The sequence below is a fragment of the Ruditapes philippinarum genome, unplaced genomic scaffold (assembly GCF_026571515.1).
Source record: "Ruditapes philippinarum isolate M1 unplaced genomic scaffold, ASM2657151v2 ctg10094_1_1_1_1, whole genome shotgun sequence".
NCBI lineage: Eukaryota > Metazoa > Mollusca > Bivalvia > Venerida > Veneridae > Ruditapes > Ruditapes philippinarum.
In genome coordinates this window covers 1-22,325 of record NW_026866404.1, presented here as the reverse complement: position 1 = coordinate 22,325, position 22,325 = coordinate 1, and the positions used below count along the sequence as shown (strand labels likewise).

Here is a 22,325-nt window from a genome sequence, read left to right as displayed (position 1 = left end):
TGCTTGTCAAACATACTTGTATTGTCTATAATAAAATCAATAAAATCTGATTGTTTTCATACTTTTTAATACAAGGATATTATATTGCATGAATTACAAGATAAAACATATTTATGTTAATGCACCTTTGCTAAAATAAGAGAACTCCGGATCCGTGAATTAATACAATGATGACGATAACGATGGTATTATTCGTTGAAATATTAGCTGACAATAATGGCGGCGCCCATGATGTGAATTTTGTCGGTTTGTAAATTAATCTTTTTTAGCAGAATCTGGTGATATTAAGAATAGAAACTCAAGATGACGGATGCATGGAATGAGATACAAGCATTAAAATCGAAACAGAGCAGCTTTAGAGCTAAAATAGCCGCCAGGAAAAAGGAACGAGAAGGTCTTGTCGCTGAGATATCGAAATCGACAACTTCCCCGAGTGTCCCGTCTTCAAAACCGTCATCAAGTGGAACTGAATGTATGTCATTATGAAACATATAGTTTTTGCTTTACTTAATAAAAGTTAATATGATTTTATGTCTTGAGATTGTGAGATACTTTCGTTTTGGTTTAGAATCTCAAATTATATACATATAGGCCTATTCATAACTTTTATCAGTCAGTGTTACGGTACGTTACGATACCGAAATCAACTTGATTTCGGTAAAGTTACCGAAATCAACTTTTCATTACCGAAATCAACTCATAAAATCACAATTAACCGTTTTATTACCTTTTTTTCATTATAATTTATTACAATATGTTTAGTTTGACTTTCATGCAAAAAATTAGTTCGAAATAATTTATAATTATGAAATTAAAAACAAATATCTAAATATCCCTGATTTGTCACAACCGAAATATATGTTACCATACCGAAATCGGCTTGTAAAAGTTAAAATAAATATTTTAATTGATCTTTTTTAATTAATTAATATAAAATAATTCAAAGTGAACCACAAAAAAAGGAAAATGACATATAATTATAAAAAATGAAGATGTTATAGATGAATACGTATGTTATATCATGATTACTTCCCTTGTTATTAATGTATCGCATTACCGAAATCAACTATTACGATTTCATTTCAATGATGAGAACAACCCCTAAATAATTTGAAGATAAATACCTCACGAATATGTTCTTTATTGGCCTTTGATTATAATTGTATTTTTTGTTGTACACGTCTTGAAGTGAGAAATATATAATAATTTTTACAGGTTGATATTAAAGAGAGCTTTAGTAAGTAATGATGAAACATAATCTCTGAATCAAGACATTCTAATACATGCATACATTTTAAGGATTGTGTGAACTACTTATTATAAATATAAGTCCTTCTTTTATGATAAGCTTGTGTATTACTGTATTAAATAAGGTGTTAAATGATTGAGACAGGAGGTGCAGTTGACAGATATACAATGTACATGTATGTTAAAAATAAAAGATTATAATGAACCATCGGTTTACATGTATTTCTTGATAAACATTAAAAAACTAAAACATATATATGAACAAGGGTAATTTGACTAAAATATAAAAATGATGTCATATAATAAAGAGTCCTCATAACATATGTTAACGATTTGTTAATATATTGTTGAACTGTTCAATAAAAGAAAGACACAAATTGCTGGATTACAAATATAAGATACAAACTTTCCAATTTCCAATTTTACTGCCTAAAACATTATACAATGTTAATGGCAAATTTTAGAGCAGTCGAATTCTATATATCTGTATTCAAATTTATAAAAGAAAATCATAACTTCCAGTAGAAGTTGGATATTTTTTCTTCATAAAACAGATACATGTACAAAATTTATAATTAGCTTTAACTCACATTATACAGTATTGTATTTTTCCATCATAGCCCGATAAGTTATCCCATCCGCTCAAAATTAGCATTTGAAAAGTGCGATTTGCTTAGAAAATTGTTATGCACGGCAATCACGTGCAGATATTTAACATGCTTGTGACAGCTTCCATTTAAGAACATAAAATTTCCGTCAAAATAGCTCCCAAGGATATTTTTTTGTACATATAAAATAATTGCAGTTTTTTTAATATATATGATAAGATTGCTATTATATTAGGTCAAAAACATGAAAATAAAAATTATAGCAGATGTATTTTGAGTTTTAATCATGTTTTAAATTTCATGTTGCTAACGTCATTATTTTGACAGAATATTTGACGGATATTTTTACGTTCACAACATTCAGAAATTGGAAAAATTAAGCATTTCTCTTTATTATAATTAGCAACATTTTATTCTAAGTAATAAAAGATTGAAAACTGTATGTAAAGGAAGTACTATCTCTGCAGAGAACAGGCCAGATACAGATTTATTCATTTTTGATGATGTTGCTAAACGTCATTTTTTGACGGAACAAATTGTTGCTAGAATCAGTTTTGGACGGAACAAATTGTTGCTACCATCATTTTTGGACGGAAAAATGTTCTTTCACAATTTCTAAAGTACTTTTTCGCAATGGATACAAGAAAACAACTGACAACAAGTAAAAGTTTTCAAAGAGCAAACAAGTAAATTATGTAAATTTACTTGGACATTATCCGAAATTAACTGTCAAAACACTGGCCATCAACTTTTCTAGGCACTAAAGAACGTATTTTACAAAATAATCTGTCAATGGCTATTGAAACTTTTCAAAAGATATGTTATATTTTAGGGCCGAGAATTATATTCAAATATTCGAATATTCGAAACACTACCGAATATTCGAACATTGAAAAACGAATACGAATATTCGAAAAAAAAAGGAGAAATGTTTCATTTTTTGTCATTACTTTCAAATTTCAATTCAGATTGTAAATTAACCTTTGCCCTTTCTTTCACCAGGTGTTCAAATGTTGGTATGACGCGTGTCAACAATTATCGCCAATTAACTTTGAAAACTTTGGGGTATAGTTGATCAAAAGGGCACCCGTTTCACAGTTTGCAATTTACCTGTTGAAACAGTTTATAATGAAAATTTTTCCGATTTTAATTATCTTATTTTTGTTTTCTGTGTTAAAATCTTTCCGATTAATCAATAATTGTCTTAAATTTTGTGAATAAGAATAAATTAGCACCATTATTCGGCGCGTTATGAAAGCATATGAAGTGTCTAAATTCTGTCAGAATATATTTATTTCCGTAGGCATTAGACTCCGTGTGATATTTACCTCGTTATAGCTAAACTTATCTTAAGAATATTTTAAACTTTATCTAAAATTATAAATAAAAAATATTTGATACAAGTTAAGTTTCAATATCATTATGTGTCTTTGGGGATAAATGGCTACGATGATTCATATTACTGTCAGTCAAGTCACGTGAGTTACCTCCCGTTAATAAGACAGCGGTCGGGTTTACTGAACAAAAGGCAATCAAATTATGAATTTATTTCAAAAGTAAACATATATCTCGATTTACAATATATAAATTAAAAAAACTTTGACATAGCAATAAAGGTCTTTTTAATCGCCGATATAATATATTTCTAACAGTTTTTGTAAGAAAGTATGAAAACAGTCTGCACCAAATTAGATGTAAAAGCACCAGTCACCATGTCGGCCTTTCTGATGGGCTATTAAGTGTAACTGTACACCAAACACTCAAAATTTGTAGTATAATCTAGATCCATGCATAGACAGTAAAGGTTCAGCAAGTTGTTTAACAACAAACAAAGAAAGATTTCTCCTCCAATGTCCTTAATTGTCGCTTTCCTTTCTTATAGAACTGGACCCACAATCCATAGACTTTCTCCTCTCTGTGCAGTTCATGGGTTTGAACAACCTGCAAAATGATGTACAATCAATGACTTGTTGCACCAATAACATTTAATCAATTACCAGTATCTATCAAAGAGGTCAAACTGGACTCAATGAACCAATCAAATGTATTTACCAAGTATTCACAACTGGTAATGAAGTCAAGCTCTGATTGACATTCAAATGTTGCTTCATATCATCACAATATTAACCGGAAGAAAAGACTTAAAATGCATATACACTACATGTATAAACAAATAATATTTGCACATGAACAGACAACTGCTCTACCTGAATAGTAAGGCTATATTATTAGTTATAAAGATTTTTGACAGGTTATATGGCCCTATATAAATGGCTGTTTGTAAAAAATATAACCCAAATCGCTAGCAAGGATCATTTTTAGAGGAATAAAGCAAGATTTCTTTATTAATCAACAATAGCTGTGTCACGTGTATAAAACACTATATAAACGTCAAGATTATCCAATGAAAAGCGACGTTACAAACATGCAGTACATGTATTATAAAAATTATTTAATAATTAATCTTTATTAAATAAATGCTATATGGCTGGGGCTTGAAATACTGTTATATGGCTGGGAATTCAACTCATGTTGTATGGTTAAGGCTTAAACTCATGAACTCCGGAGATTGATATCTGACTGCAAATCTTGTCAGCAAGAGTGCCTTATATTGGGTTTTAACATATATTAAATGTGATGAAGACAAAAAAACAACTTTTTAACACACAAGTAACAATTTTTTTTAAAAAACATAACTTCCAAAGTAACAAAAATGGAACAGCACAATACAGGCCAAACAAAAGTAATGCATTGAAGAACAAAGCCAGTATTAATTGCTTAAGCTTCTTATAAACGCTGATAAATCTTTGTCCATTTCCCGAAAAATTGAAAAAAAATACTGATTGCACCTTTTGACAGACAACTGACGAATTTGCTAGTTTGCATTGACTTTTTTTGTGTACTGAATTTAACCAAACTGTTAAAACATTACTACTTACAACAGCATTAAAACTTTCTGATCCATTTCTGATGAGAAGGTTAGTTCCTACAGGGTACCTGCATGAAAAGTTGTTGAAAGGTAGACCTTTAAAAACTGATAACCATGCCTTTAAAAACTGATTCAAAAATTAACTTGTGCACACACTCTCCATATCATTTTAGACACATTACCTCTTTTTCTGCCTCACTTGAAACAGAGGTGTGAGACGAAAGACTTAAGACACAAGGACTTTTATCAATTGGTCAGAGAGAAATGGCCTGACCGAGAATCAAAGCTACAACTCTCAAAATGAAAAACAAGTGCACTTACCACCGCGCCATCATGCCCGGCATTTTATAGGGTGGGTATACAAAGAGACAAAGAAACTGTCCGCCAAATCATCGCCACAAGTCTTCAAATGCTTCGAGTCACTGCAAACAAACAAGATTTTTACATATTAAGTAAATCTTAAGTATTCCTACATATATCATTATTGGGAATTTTTAGGTATACCTTTCTGCAAACTTGTAGAAACATAACTTTTAAAAGCATAAATGAGAAAATAGCATTAATTTGTAATGAGGCAAGTTATTCATAATTTACCTTTGCTTGGAAGCAGGTATACCAATGTCTTCAATCAAACTGTCCGCCAAATCATCCCCACAAGTCTACTTTTCTGCAAACTTGTAGAAACATAACTTTTCAAGACATATAAATGAGAAAACAGAAAACATTAATTTCTAACAAGAGCTGTCGGTAGGACAGCAACACTTGACTATTCTTAGTGCTTGATAGTAAAAAAAAATGCTTGATAGAGTTACCTCCTCCTGTCTACAGGTTGGGGTCATGATGGTGAACATGTGTGCAAAGTTTCAAAGCCATATATGTCAATGGACTTTGAAAATATTTGAACTATTACAAAAACTTTAACGTAAATTCTAAGTCCAAAAAGGGGCATAATTCTGTCAAAATGCTTGATAGAGTTACCTCCTCCTGTCTACAGGTTGGGGTCATGATGGTGAACAAGTGTGCAAAGTTTCAAAGCCATATGTCAATGGACTTTGAAAATATTTGAACTATTACAAAAACTTTAACATAAGTGGTTACGCCGACGCCGACGCTCGGGGTACTACAATAGCTCTACTTATTCTTATCGAATAGTGGAGCTAATAAGGCAAGTTATTCATAGTTTACCTTTGCTTGAGAAGTGACAATAACATGAAAAGTGACATTTACATACTGTTCATATGTTTATAGACAATAAATAGTTTAGTACAGTGAAGATAAATGTTATACTCAGACAATTAATTATATTGATTATTATGTTTTGTTCTGGTTTTCAATGTAATCTATTGTTAGTCATTTGATATTCCAATCCACACATTTTTTTTAACAACATTTAAATAAGACAATGAACAAAGAAAAAAAAATGGGGCTGATCTGACTTGAGGCCGATTTCGCTTGGGGCCGATTTGACTATTTTGGGGCCGATCTGACTTGGGGCCGATCTGACTTGGGGCCGATTTGACTGTAATTCAACTCAATCCATCTCTCACTACCTGGTATTACTGACACTACAATGTTTACATGTAGATTTATTATGTCAAAACATTGACGGTTGTCAAAATATGACGATCGCATCATTAACAGCCGTCAAAGAATGACGATAGCAACAATTGTGTATGTCGATAAATGACGTATGCAACAAGAATGTCCGTCAAAAAATGACATTCGCAACAGCTTTAAGCGTTAACAGTCATTGGAAGCAGTAGACGTCCGTGTATTCATCTATTTCCTTCATACAACTCGACTTTAATATGTTTTCTCTTCTTTAAAATATATACAAATATTTATATGTACTTATTGTTGCTATCGTCAACATTTAAAACACTTGACAGACACAAACTTACTCAAAATAATTTGGATCATGTAATCGAGCGTCTCAATTTGGCCATGTTTTTGCATTCGGATACTTCACGGATTTAATCGTAGTTTCTTGTCACTATGCAAAAAAAGGGAAGTAACAGCTATAAAACTGAGGAAACAAATGTGCGAACGTCATTCACTAAAATTGACAGAAATTATGATCGCAACCTTTTTTCAATAAAATTTCTGGTTATGGCTTCAAAACTTAAGAAACCACCTGTAAAACCAGAAAGTACCAAGTTTAACACTAACTTTGAATCCCCACCCAATACATAATCACACAATAACCGAGTCGATGGACAGTTTTTGCGAACGTTGCTTTTTTGACAGACGTTCATTGTTCATCATCTACATTATTCTAATTCCTTTATTTTGCAAAATAATTGAAAAAACACAATAACTAATCAAATAGAATGCAAGGCAATACATACCCCAACAATAAATTGTCTTTGTTGAAATAAAACTTCCAATATTATTCGAAAATGCGAGTATATATCCGACCTGGTGAAGAAGCTGGGAGTTCCGTCCGTCAAAAAGATGATGATTTCCAATTTAATTTTTAGTTATTTTGTTCATTTCAATATAAAATTAGATCAGGAAATTGATTTTTATTGATTTTATTGATGTACTTTATTCAAATAAATGCATGTACTTTTCAGGTGAGCTAATTTAACCCCAAAAAATCACATTTCATAAAATTGACGGAAATTTGACAGAACTTTTACGTTCTTAAATGGAAGCTGTCGCGTGCTAATATCTTGTTATAAATGTCGTGATGTAATACATAATTTTCGTATCAAATATCTCTAAACCTGCAGTATATTTTATTGCATAATGACTTAAAGTAAGTCAACCCCTGTTCGAAAGTTCATTTCATAGGTTAGAAAAAAAATCTTACTTCGTAAGGGTTCTTTGTTAATTAACTTAACGCTCTCATCAATGCAGTCGGGTTTTCTTTAATTTCAAAAACATAAATTATCTTAAATAAACACTATACATGTATCATATATGTATTATATATACATAATTAAAGCTTCACAGCTGATTTCGGTAATGCTAAACACATAACTGGATGTTTAGAACAAAGGGAAGTAACTCTAATTACATTTTTGTTAATAACATCATTAAAATAAAATATTTTCACTACATTTTTTAACTGAAAGTCTATTTCACTAATTTTCATCAAATAATGAAGAAATAATAGCAATATTTTAACTAGGCTAGTTTTTACGAGTTGATTTCGGTAATGAAAAGTTGATTTCGGTAACTTTACCGAAATCAAGTTGATTTCGGTATCGTAACGTACCCTGTTACGGTACGTTACGATACCGAAATCAACTTGATTTCGGTAAAGTTACCGAAATCAACTTTTCATTACCGAAATCAACTCATAAAATCACAATTAACAGTTTTATTACATTTCTTTCATTATAATTTATTACAATATGTTTAGTTTTGACCTTTCATGCAAAAAATTAGTTCGAAATAATTTATAATTATGAAATTAAAAACAAATATCTAAATATCCCTGATTTGTCACAACCGAAATATATGTTACCATACCGAAATCGGCTTGTAAAAGTTAAAATAAAAATTTAATTGATCTTTTTTAATTAATTAATATAAAATAATTCAAAGTGAACCACAAAAAAAGGAAAATGACATATAATTATAAAAAATGAAGATGTTATAGATGAATACGTATGTTATATCATGATTACTTCCCTTGTTATTAATGTATTGCATTACCGAAATCAACTATTACGATTTCATTTCAATGATGAGAACAATGACATAAGAACATAACACTGACTGATAAAGGTTACATGAATACATCCTAGTCCATGAAGTCCGTTGCTAACCAGAAATCAGTCAGACTCCAGCTTGAATATAGTTCCGAAGTATGTTCTCCCCCACACCAAAATACAAATAGATCAAATTGAAAATGTTCAAAGAACAGCAGCCCGATGGAACAAGCTAAATTATGGTCAAACCTAGCTGTAGCTGCTGCATTTCAGACTTGCAGTACTTCTTTAACTTAAGTTACAAAAACTGGAACTGACAAATAGATACTAGGTTATCCATTTTCTACAAGATTCACCATGGTCTGGTTGATATACCCATAGATCACAAACATCACTCCGAGGCCATCCCCTGTGTTATAGGTTATTCACAGCAACTTCAGACTATTATAAATTCTCCTTCTTTCCTTCCTTCCTAGAACTGTATACCACTAGAACCATCTAACCTCTGCAGTTGCCTGACTCCCTGCCACTGATCAGTTCAGTGCTGGTCATTGCTTGCATTGAACATGTCTCACCCTAGTTTTTCTAGCCCAACAAATTGTGCACTTTTAGGGCTTTTTATTATATAACGATGGTCGCCCTTGGCAATAAAGACAGACATCTATGAAATATCAGATTATTAAAATCGGTCCGGTCTTGTAGTCGAAATATTTAGACTACCCAGTTTTCCAGCCCCGCAGTTTTAAACATTTTTAATATTTCTTCTTTTATCCTTTTTCTAATCAACCTTTTTGAAATTTCATGCAATTTTAACACACAAACTTGTCTACATCCCCATGTGGGGTTTGACATTAATGGAAAAAACATAGATATTCATTCTACTGTGGACATGTCTGTTTAATTGCTTCAATTTATCTCAAATTTTAAGTCTGTGATCTATCTATCCAATACTATCCATCTAATCTTTTATTAATGTTAAACCCCTTTTGTGGGGATATTGACATGCCTGCAACATCTAAATAACAAGAAAATTTAAAAAGAGGATGAAAGAAGAATATAAAAAATGTAAAAAATATTAAAAAGGTGTATGTGGGGAAGGGGGCTTTAGGTCTCAACTCCAAGTACTAGTATCTGTATTTTCCCCAGACACAAAATAAGATATTTAGAATGTCAGACCTTTTTTTTTTCAGCTAAAGCAGAAGCCACCCAAGAATCTGAAGTTTCTGGTCAGTCACCCAAGAAGCTACCAGCATCTGTTGTGAAGCCTGTGCCTATCAAACATGACCCCAGAAGTTGAGAAACAATTGTTGATTGTACTGTGTGATCTTGGTGTTGATACACCATGTACTTCAGATTATGTTTGTGAAATGAACATCAAAAACTCTTGGGCAGAAGTGCCAATATAGATTTAGTTGAGAAAATCTCCTTCAGAAATTTGCTGCTCAGCAAATGATTGTGTAAGTTTTATTGATATAATGTTGTTAATATTAATTTACCAAAAAAATTTAAATGTTTTGATGGTAGAGATATATTAATCACTATCAGGTTTGGTAAAACCCAAAGGTTTTTGATGTTTTTTCAACTTTAAAACTTTTGGAAGATAGTAATTACATCATAGGTTATTTAACTTTTGAGCCTGTTCAGACCTAGAAACTGTTATATATATTTAAAAGGATCTGTGAAATTTAATATCTATTGAAACAGGGTTTGTAAAAAGAAATGAAAGCATAAAGCATCAAGAAAAGGCCATCTTAACTGGTTCAGTCAGGCTGGATTTGTCTAAGGTAATTCGATTTAGTTAAGATGAACAATTAAAAATAAATATTCTTTTAATTTTAGCCAAGCCAATACTCCCCCCTTTTTGAAATAAGTAAAGTCAAATTATATATAAAACTTACATGTGAGTTGCCTTGTTTAAGTGGTTAAAGTTGCCACCTTTCATTAACTTGTCTAAATAAGTGATGAGTTGTTTCAGGCAAAGAAGTTGTTCAGCTAAGTCTTAAGTTGTAGTTTTTTTAGAGAACAGAAGCATTCTGGTACTTAAAGTAATCTTGATCTCTTAGTGATAAGTTCAATTTTGACCAACCAAACATCTTAAAGAAGTTACTTAATACAGAATTGTACATGTACATAAAGAAATGCTAAAAGTCTCTTGATGAATTAAGTTACTTAATAAAGAATTGTTTCATGTAGATAAAGAAATGCTAAAAGTCCCTTGAAGGTGAAAATATTGAACTGCTCTATCTCTTCCTACATATCACATTAAAAACCTGGAGATAGAACAGCATGATTTCATAAATGTTATTATAGGTTCTATATCTCCAAAGCAAAACATGCAGAACCATGAAAATAACTGGTTTTTGTTTTTTTTGTTTTTTTTGTTTTTGTTTTTGTTCAGAAATAAGCAAAATATAGGTTTGTAAAACATAGAGAGAAATTTTCTCAACAGTTATCCTAAAAGTTAATCTCTTAATGCTTTTAATTTTGCAAAAATTTGTTGATTATATATTTTACTACGTGTCAGACTTTGTCATATACATGCTTTTAAATTTGAAGATAATGTTTATTTATAGCTATCAGCAGTTGCAGACCAGACAGGAGCTAAAAGAAAGAGAGATGAGTAAGTTTCAGTGGGTTTATTTATATCCACCTTTGCTTTGTACTGATGCATGCTCTACTTAACTCTTCTCAGTTTTTAAATATAACCTTAAAGGCACATTATGCCTCAGAAATTCATATTTTTTAATTCTTTAGAAATGTCAAACATGTGTTAAATGATGTTTGATAGATTTACAGTATGTTACATTTTGTAAATACTGAAGGAAGTAGCAGTGAACATGCAGTAATGTCTCATAACGGTAGCAAAATGTAAACAATGTTTTTTTATTTCCATACAAAATACTGATTCACTATATTTATACCAATTGCTGACAGAGCAAAATCAGCAAAACATAGTTCATGTTTATGGAAAATAAGTATATTTTTTTATACTATAACAAGACAAGATACCAAAAAAAAAGTTTTTTAGAAATAAAATTGATGTCATTATTGAGGCATAATGGGCCTTCCTAAAGTTGTATATATTGCTTTTTAGAAGCCTATATTTTATGATTACTGTTATAGATATTTTTCTATAAATGAAGGAAGTCTGACATTTGTAGAAGAAAAGCACCATCTCCTTTTTTTTCTGAAAAAAAAATCTCTTTGTATGTTGTATATGAAGAGCATAGCATGTTTGAGGTATTCATATGTTACTTATTATCCCCCGCCAAAAAGGCGGCGGGGAATATAGAAATAGTCTCCGTCCGTCCGACCTTCCGCACTCACAGGAGAGTAATTTATGTCCGTCCTTCCGTCCGACATTTTTGTCCGGAGCATATCTCTAAAAATATTTGAGTTATCAACTTGAAACTTCATAGGTGGATAGACCTCATTGAGGAGGAGTGCAGTGCATAAGAATGATAACTCTACCCTGCATAATTTTTGAGTTATTGCCCTTTGTTATTTTTCAAAATTGATTTTTGTCCAGAGCATAACTCCAAAAGCCTATGAGATATCATTATGAAATTTCATAGGTGCGTAGATCTCACTCAGGAGGTGTGCAGTGCACAAGAATGATAACTCTATCTTTCATAATTTTTGAGTTATTGCCCTTTGTTATTTTTCATACTTAATTTTTCACCTGAGTGGAGCATAACTCAAAAAGTGTTTGAGATATCAGCATGAAATGTCATAGGTTGATAGATCTTATTGAGGAGGAATGTTGTGCGCAAGAATGATAACTCTTCCCTATACAATTTTTGAGTTATTGCCCTTTGTTCTTTTTCATGCTATTTTGTCCAGAGCTTATCTCTAAAAGTATTTGAGTTATCAACTTGAAACTTCATAGGTGGATGGATCTCATTGAGGAGGAGTGCAGTGCACAAGAATGATAAATCTACCCTGCATTATTTTGAGTTATTGCCCTTTGTTATTTTTCAAAATTAATTTTTGCCCAGAACATAACTCAAAAAGCCTTTGAGATATCAAAATGAAACTTCATAGGTGCATAGATCTCACTCAGGAGGTGTGCATTGCACAAGAATGATAACTCTACCTTTCATAATTTTTGAGTTATTGCCCTTTGTTCTTTTTCATACTATTTTGTCCGGAGCTTATCTTAAAAAGTATTTGAGGTATCAACTTGAAACTTCATAGGTGGATGGATCTCATTGAGGAAGAGTGCAGTGCACAAGAATGATAACTCTACCCTGCATAATTGTTTAGTTATTGCCCTTTTTTTTATTTTTCAAAATTAATTTTTGTCCAGAGCATAACTCAAAAGGCCTTTGAGATATCATTATGAAACTTCATAGGTGCATAGATCTAACTCAGGAGGTGTGCAGTGCACAAGAATGATAACTCTACCTTTTATAATTTTTTAGTTATTGTCCTTTGTTATTTTTCATACTTAATTTTTCAATTCAATTTTTTTCTCAAAAAGTATTTGAGGTATCAACTTGAAACTTCATAGGTGGATAGATTTTACTTAGGAGGGATGCAGTGCACAAGAATGATAACCTACCCTGCATTATTTTTCAGTTATTGCCCTTTGTTATTTTCAGCCATCAGTATTCACATAGGTTTCAAATCTGTAATCACTATAGCCATCAGTTTTCATTACCAAAAGACCTCTTAAAATGGAATTATTCTGCTCTACTACATATACATTCTTCCAATGAGCAAACACATTCGGCGGGAGATGGCCATGTTGACATGGCTCTTGTTATAATTATACATATATTATGTGTAAATAAATTACTTTGTGAAATTATACATGTACTAATGTATGTTTTTGCAGAAATGCTGAGGATGAGGCGAGTCAACCAACTGCCAAACAAAGTAAACAAACATCAAAACAAGATTCTAGCTTTAGTGTGGAGGTATATATTTCTTCTGAATTATTTTTCTGAAATCATCTTGGGGCGTTATTCCATTGTCTTTCACAAGACGATGGAAATGATACATGGTAGATTGGGAAATACTTGCTATATTTTTTATTTTGGCTAATATTTGTGAATTCACAATTTTTAACTGTCTACATGTAATCAAAAGTTTTCAAGAAGATTTTCTTTCAATTTTTTTTTAATTAAAATTATATAAAATTACTTGTTAACTGTGACTGTCCACAAAAACCAAAAAGGAGTAAGATTTTCAAATGATTAAAGTAGTAATATATTTCAGAGTTTATTATCAGTGCAGACAGCTAAAGAAAGAGAGAGTAAGAAGATGACAGAAGAGATAATGCAGATATTGAGTGCCCCAACAACTAAAGAGAAAAGTCTGATGGAGAGGTTTAAATCACAAGGAGGTGAGGTTATTTATATTTTGCTTGACCTTATAGTGAACTTGTTGTTGTTTATTTTTGCCAATCTTGAAATTGACAACTTTGTGATATCTTGTTGGCTGTTACGATATAATGACACCTTAATTAAAGGTTTTTTGACCACTTATTTAATCTTAAGTTAATAAAAAGAGACCAATTCAAGTTATTATAAGTATGTTAAACACCTAGGTAGAGTAGTAAAGCTGTATATTCCTTATTTTGTATGCTAGCTTGATGTGTTATCATATAACAGAGTTTTATACCTTTCTAGAATCAAACTAACATTATAATAGATAACTGACAATTATTTGACAGACAGGAATCATTTTACTTGAAGCAACAATAACTCAGGCTGGCTGGCATGTTAACACAATCTGACCATATATTATACAAGTGGAAGCTCAGTTTTACTATTGTTTCTGTAGATATCAGTCTCTCCATGGACAGTTCTGATTTCAAAGCAATAATCAAAAAAATAATATAGTAATGGTAAATGTATCAATGATAAGTTATTGAAGGACACGACTGATGGAAGTCATGCTCTGCAACTAATGAATCATTTTGACATACAGTCATGTTAAACTTTACTTGTAAAGATAATCCAACAGAAAATTGTAAAATTTATTTGTGTTTACAAATGGTCTCTTAAAACTGTGACGTTGAGCAGTAGTTGACCAAACTATTTGTGCTAGCATTTTACTGTCACATAAATTGTATGCACTGTTCACCCAATTAGGAGTCTTCTATTATTTTCCAGGTGCACAGTTACAGGAATTCTGTCAGTTTGGGACAAAGGAAGAATGTCTAAAACTTAATCAGGCTTCACAACCTTGTACAAAACTTCATTTCAGGAAAATTATTCATAAGCATACAGATGGTATTTTTATTTCTTTTTTTTTAATTGTTTTATATTTATTCTAATAAGATTGACTTATTTTTGCCCCACAGGAGGGCATGTTGATTTGCCCTTGTCCGTTTGGTCATCCGTCAAGCCAATAGTCATAGACAGACAAAAGAGTGGAATGTTGGGCACTGTAACTATTCAGGAAATGATTACAGTACATGAAAGTGAATGTCATTGTATTCTAATTGGTCTTTAAAAATTATCTGGATAATATCTTATAATTAATATGCACAGGTACACTTTCTGTGTTGCTTTTAATATGATTAGTGCTTCCTCTTCCTCTTCCAATACCGGTAATTATAACTTACTGCGCCTTGATTTGTCATTTTAGATTGTTAAATGAGTCTGTTTAAACTCAAAGTGTTGGAAAAAAAGAAAACCTATTCATATTGGACAATGTACCTCTAGGTCCAGCATTGTACTGTCCCTCAGTCTAAATACCCATGTTAATTTCATTTTGCTTTCAGAATCTCTGGGTGATTGTTCATTTTTGAACACATGCTTTCATATGGATACGTGTAAGGTGAGATTTTCTTACTGAATTCAAAAATTGAAAAGAACAGAATGAAAAGATTATTATGAGAATGACAGATCTACATTATAGAACTGCCTGTGTGTCATAGATCAATCATCTTTCTTTGCATAAAGTAGAAACTGATATAGGCCTTTCTCCAAATGGACAAAACTGTTGAACATTCTTTATCTCCGAAGTGTTAAAAAATTATGATAAATTAAACACTAAACAATTCAGGTTAATAAAACTTGATTTACTTGTGACAATATTTCAATATTTAAGGGATGTTAGTTGCTTTGTAGATAGTGGATTATTGTTTTTTTCAGTATGTACATTACAAAGTAGATTTTCCTGAAGATTCTCAGAAGTCACAAAATTTAAGGAAAGAAGCAAACATGGCCCTTGCAATGTCTTCAGATTCCAATGAGCAAGTGAACATGTTTCCACCACAGGTATGTACATATGTACACTTAAACTTTTCTACCACATGTATCTATATATTTCCAACACAGGTATGTATATATTTTACATGTAAATTCATTTGAATAGCAGATTGTTTTATTTTGCCATCACATAAATATATAGCAGTGTTGCTGGATTTTGTACCTTTTGGGGCTGATAGCAGACATATTACAGTAGAAAAGCAGACTGTGATAGAAATTCTGAGGAAAGAAGTTAAAATTTTGTCACCATATGTAGTATTATACAAAGTTTTAAGTTTGAATCTGAATGATAAAATATGAAAATAAAGATTGACAATGTAGTGCAAAATTTATAGAAAGCATCCGCTTATATATACAATTAAATATATACACATAGTAATTACATGGAAACTAACACTGATATTACTAAGTGTCTACTTCTTACTAGGAGAATTTTATTTTAAGTAACATTCTTTTCTAAAAGCAAACATTTGTAAAGCAAGAGCTATGGATTTAATCATGTTTGTTAATGTTAAAGCATGTCCATTCTTCTTCATATGTAGCCTTAATTAAATTATTGATAAAGCTATGAGTGCAATCATTATTATACCCCCAAAAACGAAGTTTGGGGGGGTATATAGGAGTCACCCGGTGGTCGGTCGGTTGGTCGGTCGGGCGGTCGGTCGGTCCAGACGTCCGTTGCATTTTCCTTGTCCGGAGCATAACTTGAAAACTAATTGTTGGAATTCAATATAACTACATACAATGGTCAAGCACATTGAGAGGAAGTGCAGTGCACAAGAACCATAACTCTATCTGGACTAATTACAGAGTTATTGCCCTTTGTTACTTTTCCTTGTCCGTGGCATAACTTGAAAACTACTGGTTGGAATTCAAAACAACTTCATACAATTGTCAAACACAATAAGGGGAAGTGCAGTGCACAAGAACCATAACTCTATCTAAAGTAATTACAGAGTTATTGCCCTTTGTTGCTTTTTCATTGCTTTTTTTTTTGTCTGTTGCATTTTCCTTGTCCGTAGCATAACTTGAAGACTAATGGTTGGAATTCAATATAACTACATACAATGGTCAATCACATTGAGAGGAAGTGCAGTGCGTAAGAAACATAACTCTATCTTGACTAATTACAGAGTTATTGCCCTTTGTTTCTTTTCCTTGTCCGTGGCATAACTTGAAAGCTACTGGTTGGAATTCAAAACAACTTCATACAATTGTCAAACACAATAAGGGGAATTGCAGTGCACAAGAACCATAACTCTATCTAAAGTAATTACAGAGTTATTGCCCTTTGTTGCTTTTCCATTGCCTTCTTTTTTTTGTCCGGACCATAACTTGAAGACTAATGGTTGGAATTCAATATAACTACATACAATGGTCAAGCACATTGAGAGGAAGTGCAGTGCACAAGAACCATAACTCTATCTAAAGTAATTACAGAGTTATTGCCCTTTATTACTTTTCCATTGCTTTCTTTTGTCCGGATCATAACTTGAAGACTAATTATTGCAATTCATTATAACTTCATACAATGGTCCAGCACATTGAGAGGAAGTACAGTGCACAAGAACCATAACTCCATTTTGACTTATTACAGAGTTACTGCCCTTTGTTTCTTTTCCTTGTCCAGAGCATGACTTGAAAACTACTGGTTGGAATTCAAAACAACTTCATACAATGGTCAAGCACAATAAGGGGAAGTGCAGTTCACAAGAACCATAACTCCATCTTGACTAATTACAGAGTTATTGCCCTTTGTTACTTTTCCTTGTCCAGAGCATAACTTGAAAACTACTGTTTGGAATTCAGTACAACTTCATACAGTTGTCAAGGACATTAAAAGGAAGTGCAGTGCACAAGAGCCATAACTCCATTTTGACAAAATACAGAGTTACTGCCCTTTGATACTTTTCCTTGTCCGGAGCATAACTTAAAACGTACTGGTTGGAATTCAAAACAACTTCATACAATGGTCAAGCACAATAAGAGGAAGTGCAGTGCACAAGAACTATAACTATCTTCAGTATTTATAGAGTTATTGCCCTTTGTTCTTTTTCTTTGTCTTTCTGGACTTATTACAGAGTAATTCAATTAAACTTCATCAATGGCCAACCACATTGAAAGGAAATGCAACATACATGAACCACAATTATCTTTAATTGCCCACAACCATAACTCTATGTTTCAATTCTATTACAAGGTATTCTGTTACTAGTAACATCCTCATTTCCGAAGCAGACTTGTGGGGGTATTAATCACATTTAGTGATAGTTCTAGTTTGTATAACTGTTACAATAAAGTGGCTGAATTGAACAATTTCAGTGGATTCAGTGTGACATAAGGTACCTGGACATGCAGGTATTGGGTAAATGTGCTGTAATCATGGCTGATCCACCGTGGGATATTCACATGGAGTTACCATACGGTACCATGCAGGATGACGAGATGAGAAAGATGCCTGTACCATTAATGCAAGATGATGGATATATCTTCCTGTGGGTCACTGGCAGGTATGAGATACTATACATTGATTGTGGGGTTGGGGGAGGGCAATCCGTGTCCAAGTGGTAAAGAATGTTGACTTGAAAGCGCTTGCCCTTCAACACTGTGGGATCTATTTGCTCCAAGGACTATATCTAGGAAACCCCCTGCTGTGGACCTAGACTTAGAGGATTTTTTCATGTGATTAAGCAAGCTGGCAGAATGTCTGGTTCTACTCATCAATAAAGCTGGAAAGTCGCCGTATGAAAATACTGTCAATAGAATTTCCTTGATAAGTACACAGCAACTGTGTTAAAAAGGAATAGAATGACTTTTTCTTATATTTGATATTCTTCAAATTATTTCTTCACCTAAAACTTGACTTTGTAATGAATGTATATGAACACATTGCTCTGTTACAAAATCAGTGAAAGAAAGAACATTATATCAAAGTGACATTATACCCATCCTATAGTGAGTGAACAGGCGAAAGTTTTCATTTTGCGATAATTCATTACAATTTTATAATATACCTCACATGAATGATAAATAACTCACATGGCCCAAGGAAAGTTCTTTAAATATCTATCAGAAGTTACCACTAAGTTCAATTTCATGAAAGAGTGAGATAGTCTTTTATATTTTAGGCAGATTTAGATTTTATCCTGAACATTTTTCAGTATAAATTGTTGGTCAATCACTGTTAAAACAGTCATTCTTTTGTAATACATGTATATTATTGTTAATTCAGCTCAAGTTGACAATGAAAATATGAACATAATATTACTTTAAAGCATTTTAATTTGTTATAAATTTTGTAGAGCTATGGAGTTAGGGCGAGAGTGCTTGGAACTATGGGGGTATGTTATATTTTATTTTTCTATACTACCAGAAGTACTTTTCATATTGCTTAACATCATATAAACAGCCATAGGGCAAAAAGTTATCAGACTGAAAAAATATTTAGAGTAAAATTGCTTACTTATGAATATGGAACAATATCAAATACACAATGTTTTGTTCAGATAAACTTAAGATACTGATAAATTAAATTGTTCAGCAATTCTTTTGACAATTGCTTTGTGTCATAATTATACAAGTAAGAAAAGAGATATAATTGATGCATAATTATGCAAATTGTATGAGGTTAAAAAAAAATTGGAAGATTTCTCTTTGTTTACTAGAATAGGAGTAATATTTTTATTTCAATTAACCATACATAACCTATACAGCGTTGGTGTGACAAGAAACCTAACAAATGTAATATTATTATTGAACTATTTGAGCCGCGCCATGACAAAACCAACATAGTGCGTCTGCGACCAGCATGGATCCAGACCAGCTTGCGCATTGCACAGTCTAATCAGGATCCATGCTGTTTGCTGTCAGTTTCTGTACTTGTAATAGGGTTTGTAAGTGAACAGCATGGATCCTGATAGGCTGGTCTGGATCCATGCTGGTCACAAACGCACTATGTTGGTTTGTCATGGCACGTCTCATTTGTAGATATAAAAGAATAGATGAGATAATATGGGTAAAGACAAATCAGTTACAGAGAATTATACGTACAGGAAGAACTGGTCACTGGTTAAATCATGGCAAAGAACACTGTCTTGTGAGTACAATCAGAGATTTTCTATGTAAATATCTGTGTGATATTCCATTCATATATAGGTAATGTCATGAAAAGTAACTGATATTATGCTGGATTATCTACTTACTATGGAAGTTAAGTTGGGTCTACATTTAAATTTATGATAATCTAAATGGTACTGAAATAATGTGATGTATTTGTTTAAATTTGGTCTACATGATAAGAAACTATATTGAACTACATGATATAGAACTTGTCTTAACCTGTCTACATAAAACAAAAAATATGTTTGAACTACATGGTACAGAATTAGACATAATATAGAACTTATTATAGTTTGATTACATGGTACAGAAATTGTTTGGTCTACATGATAACTGAACTTTTTTATACTGTCTACATGATATTGCCTGTGTGATATAAAACTTTTACTTGGTCCATATGATACAGAGCTTATGTAAATGATGAATCTACATGATTCAGAAGTTACCTTGGGTCTACAATCAAGTACATTATTACTGTAATGCATGATGTATGCACAGTATTAAAACAAATGCTTACATGTCATATGACATTAGATATGACATTGATATCTGTTTCATAAACACAGTTTGATTTAATGACTTTTTGTTATTGTTGATAAAAATTAATCTTTATAGGTTGGAGTAAAAGGGAATCCAAAAGGAGTTAACAAAGGTCTTGACTGTGATGTTATTGTAGCTGAGGTAAGCTATTAAGCTTTCAGTCATTTCTAGCTTGATCATACTTGGGACATATAAAACAAAATTTCTGCAAAGTTTTTATTACTGCATCCAGTATCTAACTAGATGAGCATGCTGTCTTCCTAGGCAGCCTTTGTTTGTTTGTTTTATGATGTTAACAAGAGATTCTTGTTTACTGTCTATGATGGCTATGAATCTGTGTTTAGCTTTGATCCTTGTGATTGGCATTTGAGCCGCGTCACGACAAAACCAACATAATGGGTTTGCGACCAGCATGGATGCAGACCAGCCTGCGCATCCGTGCAGTCTGATCAGGATCCATGCTGTTCACTATCAGTTTCTCTAATTGTTATAGAGTTGGTAAGCGAACAGCATGGATACTGATCAGACTGCGCGGATGCGCAGGCTGGTCTGGATTCATGCTGGTCGCAAACCCATTATGTTGGTTTTGTCATGACGCGGCTCATTTTTCTTTACTTATATTGTAGAACCATGCAAATAAAACTGATATATAGTTTTCTTGGGATATTCTTTGGTTTCAACAATATTAATTTTATTTCTTCTTTCATATTTTCAAACAAAATTACAATACATAAATTTCATCCAGGATTGAGTAGAAAGCTTAAAGCTCATTTAAAACCTCTCTCCTGGTATTTTCTATATTATGAGATAGTGTATAGCACATTGTTTGAATATACATACAAGGAATACTTTGTTACATAGTTAATTTTTTATTTTATTATATATTTTGAATTATTTGCAGGTGCGGGCAACAAGTCATAAGCCTGATGAGATATATGGTATTATTGAAAGATTATCCCCAGGCACTAGGAAGGTGGAGCTGTTTGGAAGACCTCATAATGTCCAACCCAACTGGTGAGCCTCATTTGAGCCGTGTCATGACAAAACCAACATAATGGGTTTGCGACCAGCATAGATCCAGACCAGCCTGCGCATCCGCGCAGTCTGATCAGGATCCATGCTGTTCGCTATCAGTTTCTCTACTTGTAATAAGGTTGGTAAGCGAACAGCATGGATCCTGATCAGACTGCGGGTCGCAAACCCATTATGTTGGTTTTGTCATGACACGGCTCATTTTTACTATTTCTGTTAAATGAAAGATGAATAGAGATAAAACAGTTGTGCTTATCAGTTTCAATGATACATACATTGTAAATATACATTAGGTGAAAATTGCTAATTGTGAACTGATCATTGTATGTATATAAAAGGATTTAAAATCAAAATGTTAAAATGAAGCAACAGCAGAGTCAGATAAGCTTAATGTTAATAGTGTTGGTGTGAATTTAAACCAAACAAAAAAATATCTTGAAAGTGCTGTAAGGACATAAAAAATCCAGTTATGACTCAAAGATTCTCTAAAAATAGACCAAATTTCATTGGTTAATAGTTTACATTTAACTATTTGAATTAGTAAAACCGTCCAGTTAGTTCAATAGGTAGAGATGTTGCATTGTGAATAGGGCAACAAGGGGTTTGATTCCCAGACAATGCAGGTCTCTTTCATTTTGATTGATGTGAAATCCTTTCTACGGTCATACCCAATGTATGTCTGTTCTTGAATGTACAGAAGTTATCAGTTCCTTGCAGAAGTTAAGGACTAGTACTGGTAAGCTGCTTGACAGCCTGTCCTCGAACTGCTTGGCTGATCTATGCTCTGGTCGATAAAAAATGGCCTACTACCATGATCCCAAGTTTAAATTACTAGGTAGCACCAACTTACAGGGTAGTAATCTGTGTTTTTGATATTACAGGATTACACTTGGCAATCAATTAGAAGGGGTTCGACTCGTTGATCCAGAAATTGTTAAACGTTTTAAGGAAAAATATCCAG

The 22,325-nt window shown here is 32.4% G+C and overlaps 1 protein-coding gene and 1 long non-coding RNA gene across 2 annotated transcripts; one reads left to right on the top strand and one right to left on the bottom strand.

Moving 5' to 3' along the window:
- Positions 1-201: 201 nt before the first annotated feature.
- LOC132732390 (N6-adenosine-methyltransferase catalytic subunit-like) lies at positions 202-22,318 on the top strand (the record flags this gene model as incomplete). The annotated part of the gene is made up of 15 exons (XM_060718799.1): positions 202-472; positions 9,638-9,739; positions 10,152-10,231; positions 11,021-11,067; positions 13,288-13,369; positions 13,671-13,797; positions 14,570-14,689; positions 15,184-15,239; positions 15,557-15,682; positions 17,996-18,183; positions 18,976-19,014; positions 19,661-19,769; positions 20,408-20,473; positions 21,234-21,346; positions 22,246-22,318. Coding segments are annotated over exons 1-15 (1,497 nt in total), but the record flags the coding sequence as incomplete, so codon positions are not given.
- On the bottom strand, positions 3,168-6,738 carry LOC132732391 (uncharacterized). The gene is made up of 3 exons (XR_009626026.1): positions 5,380-6,738; positions 5,107-5,207; positions 3,168-3,797 (listed from the first exon to the last, which is right to left on the bottom strand). It is a non-coding gene; the product is annotated as an uncharacterized LOC132732391 (long non-coding RNA).
- Positions 22,319-22,325: the final 7 nt, after the last annotated feature.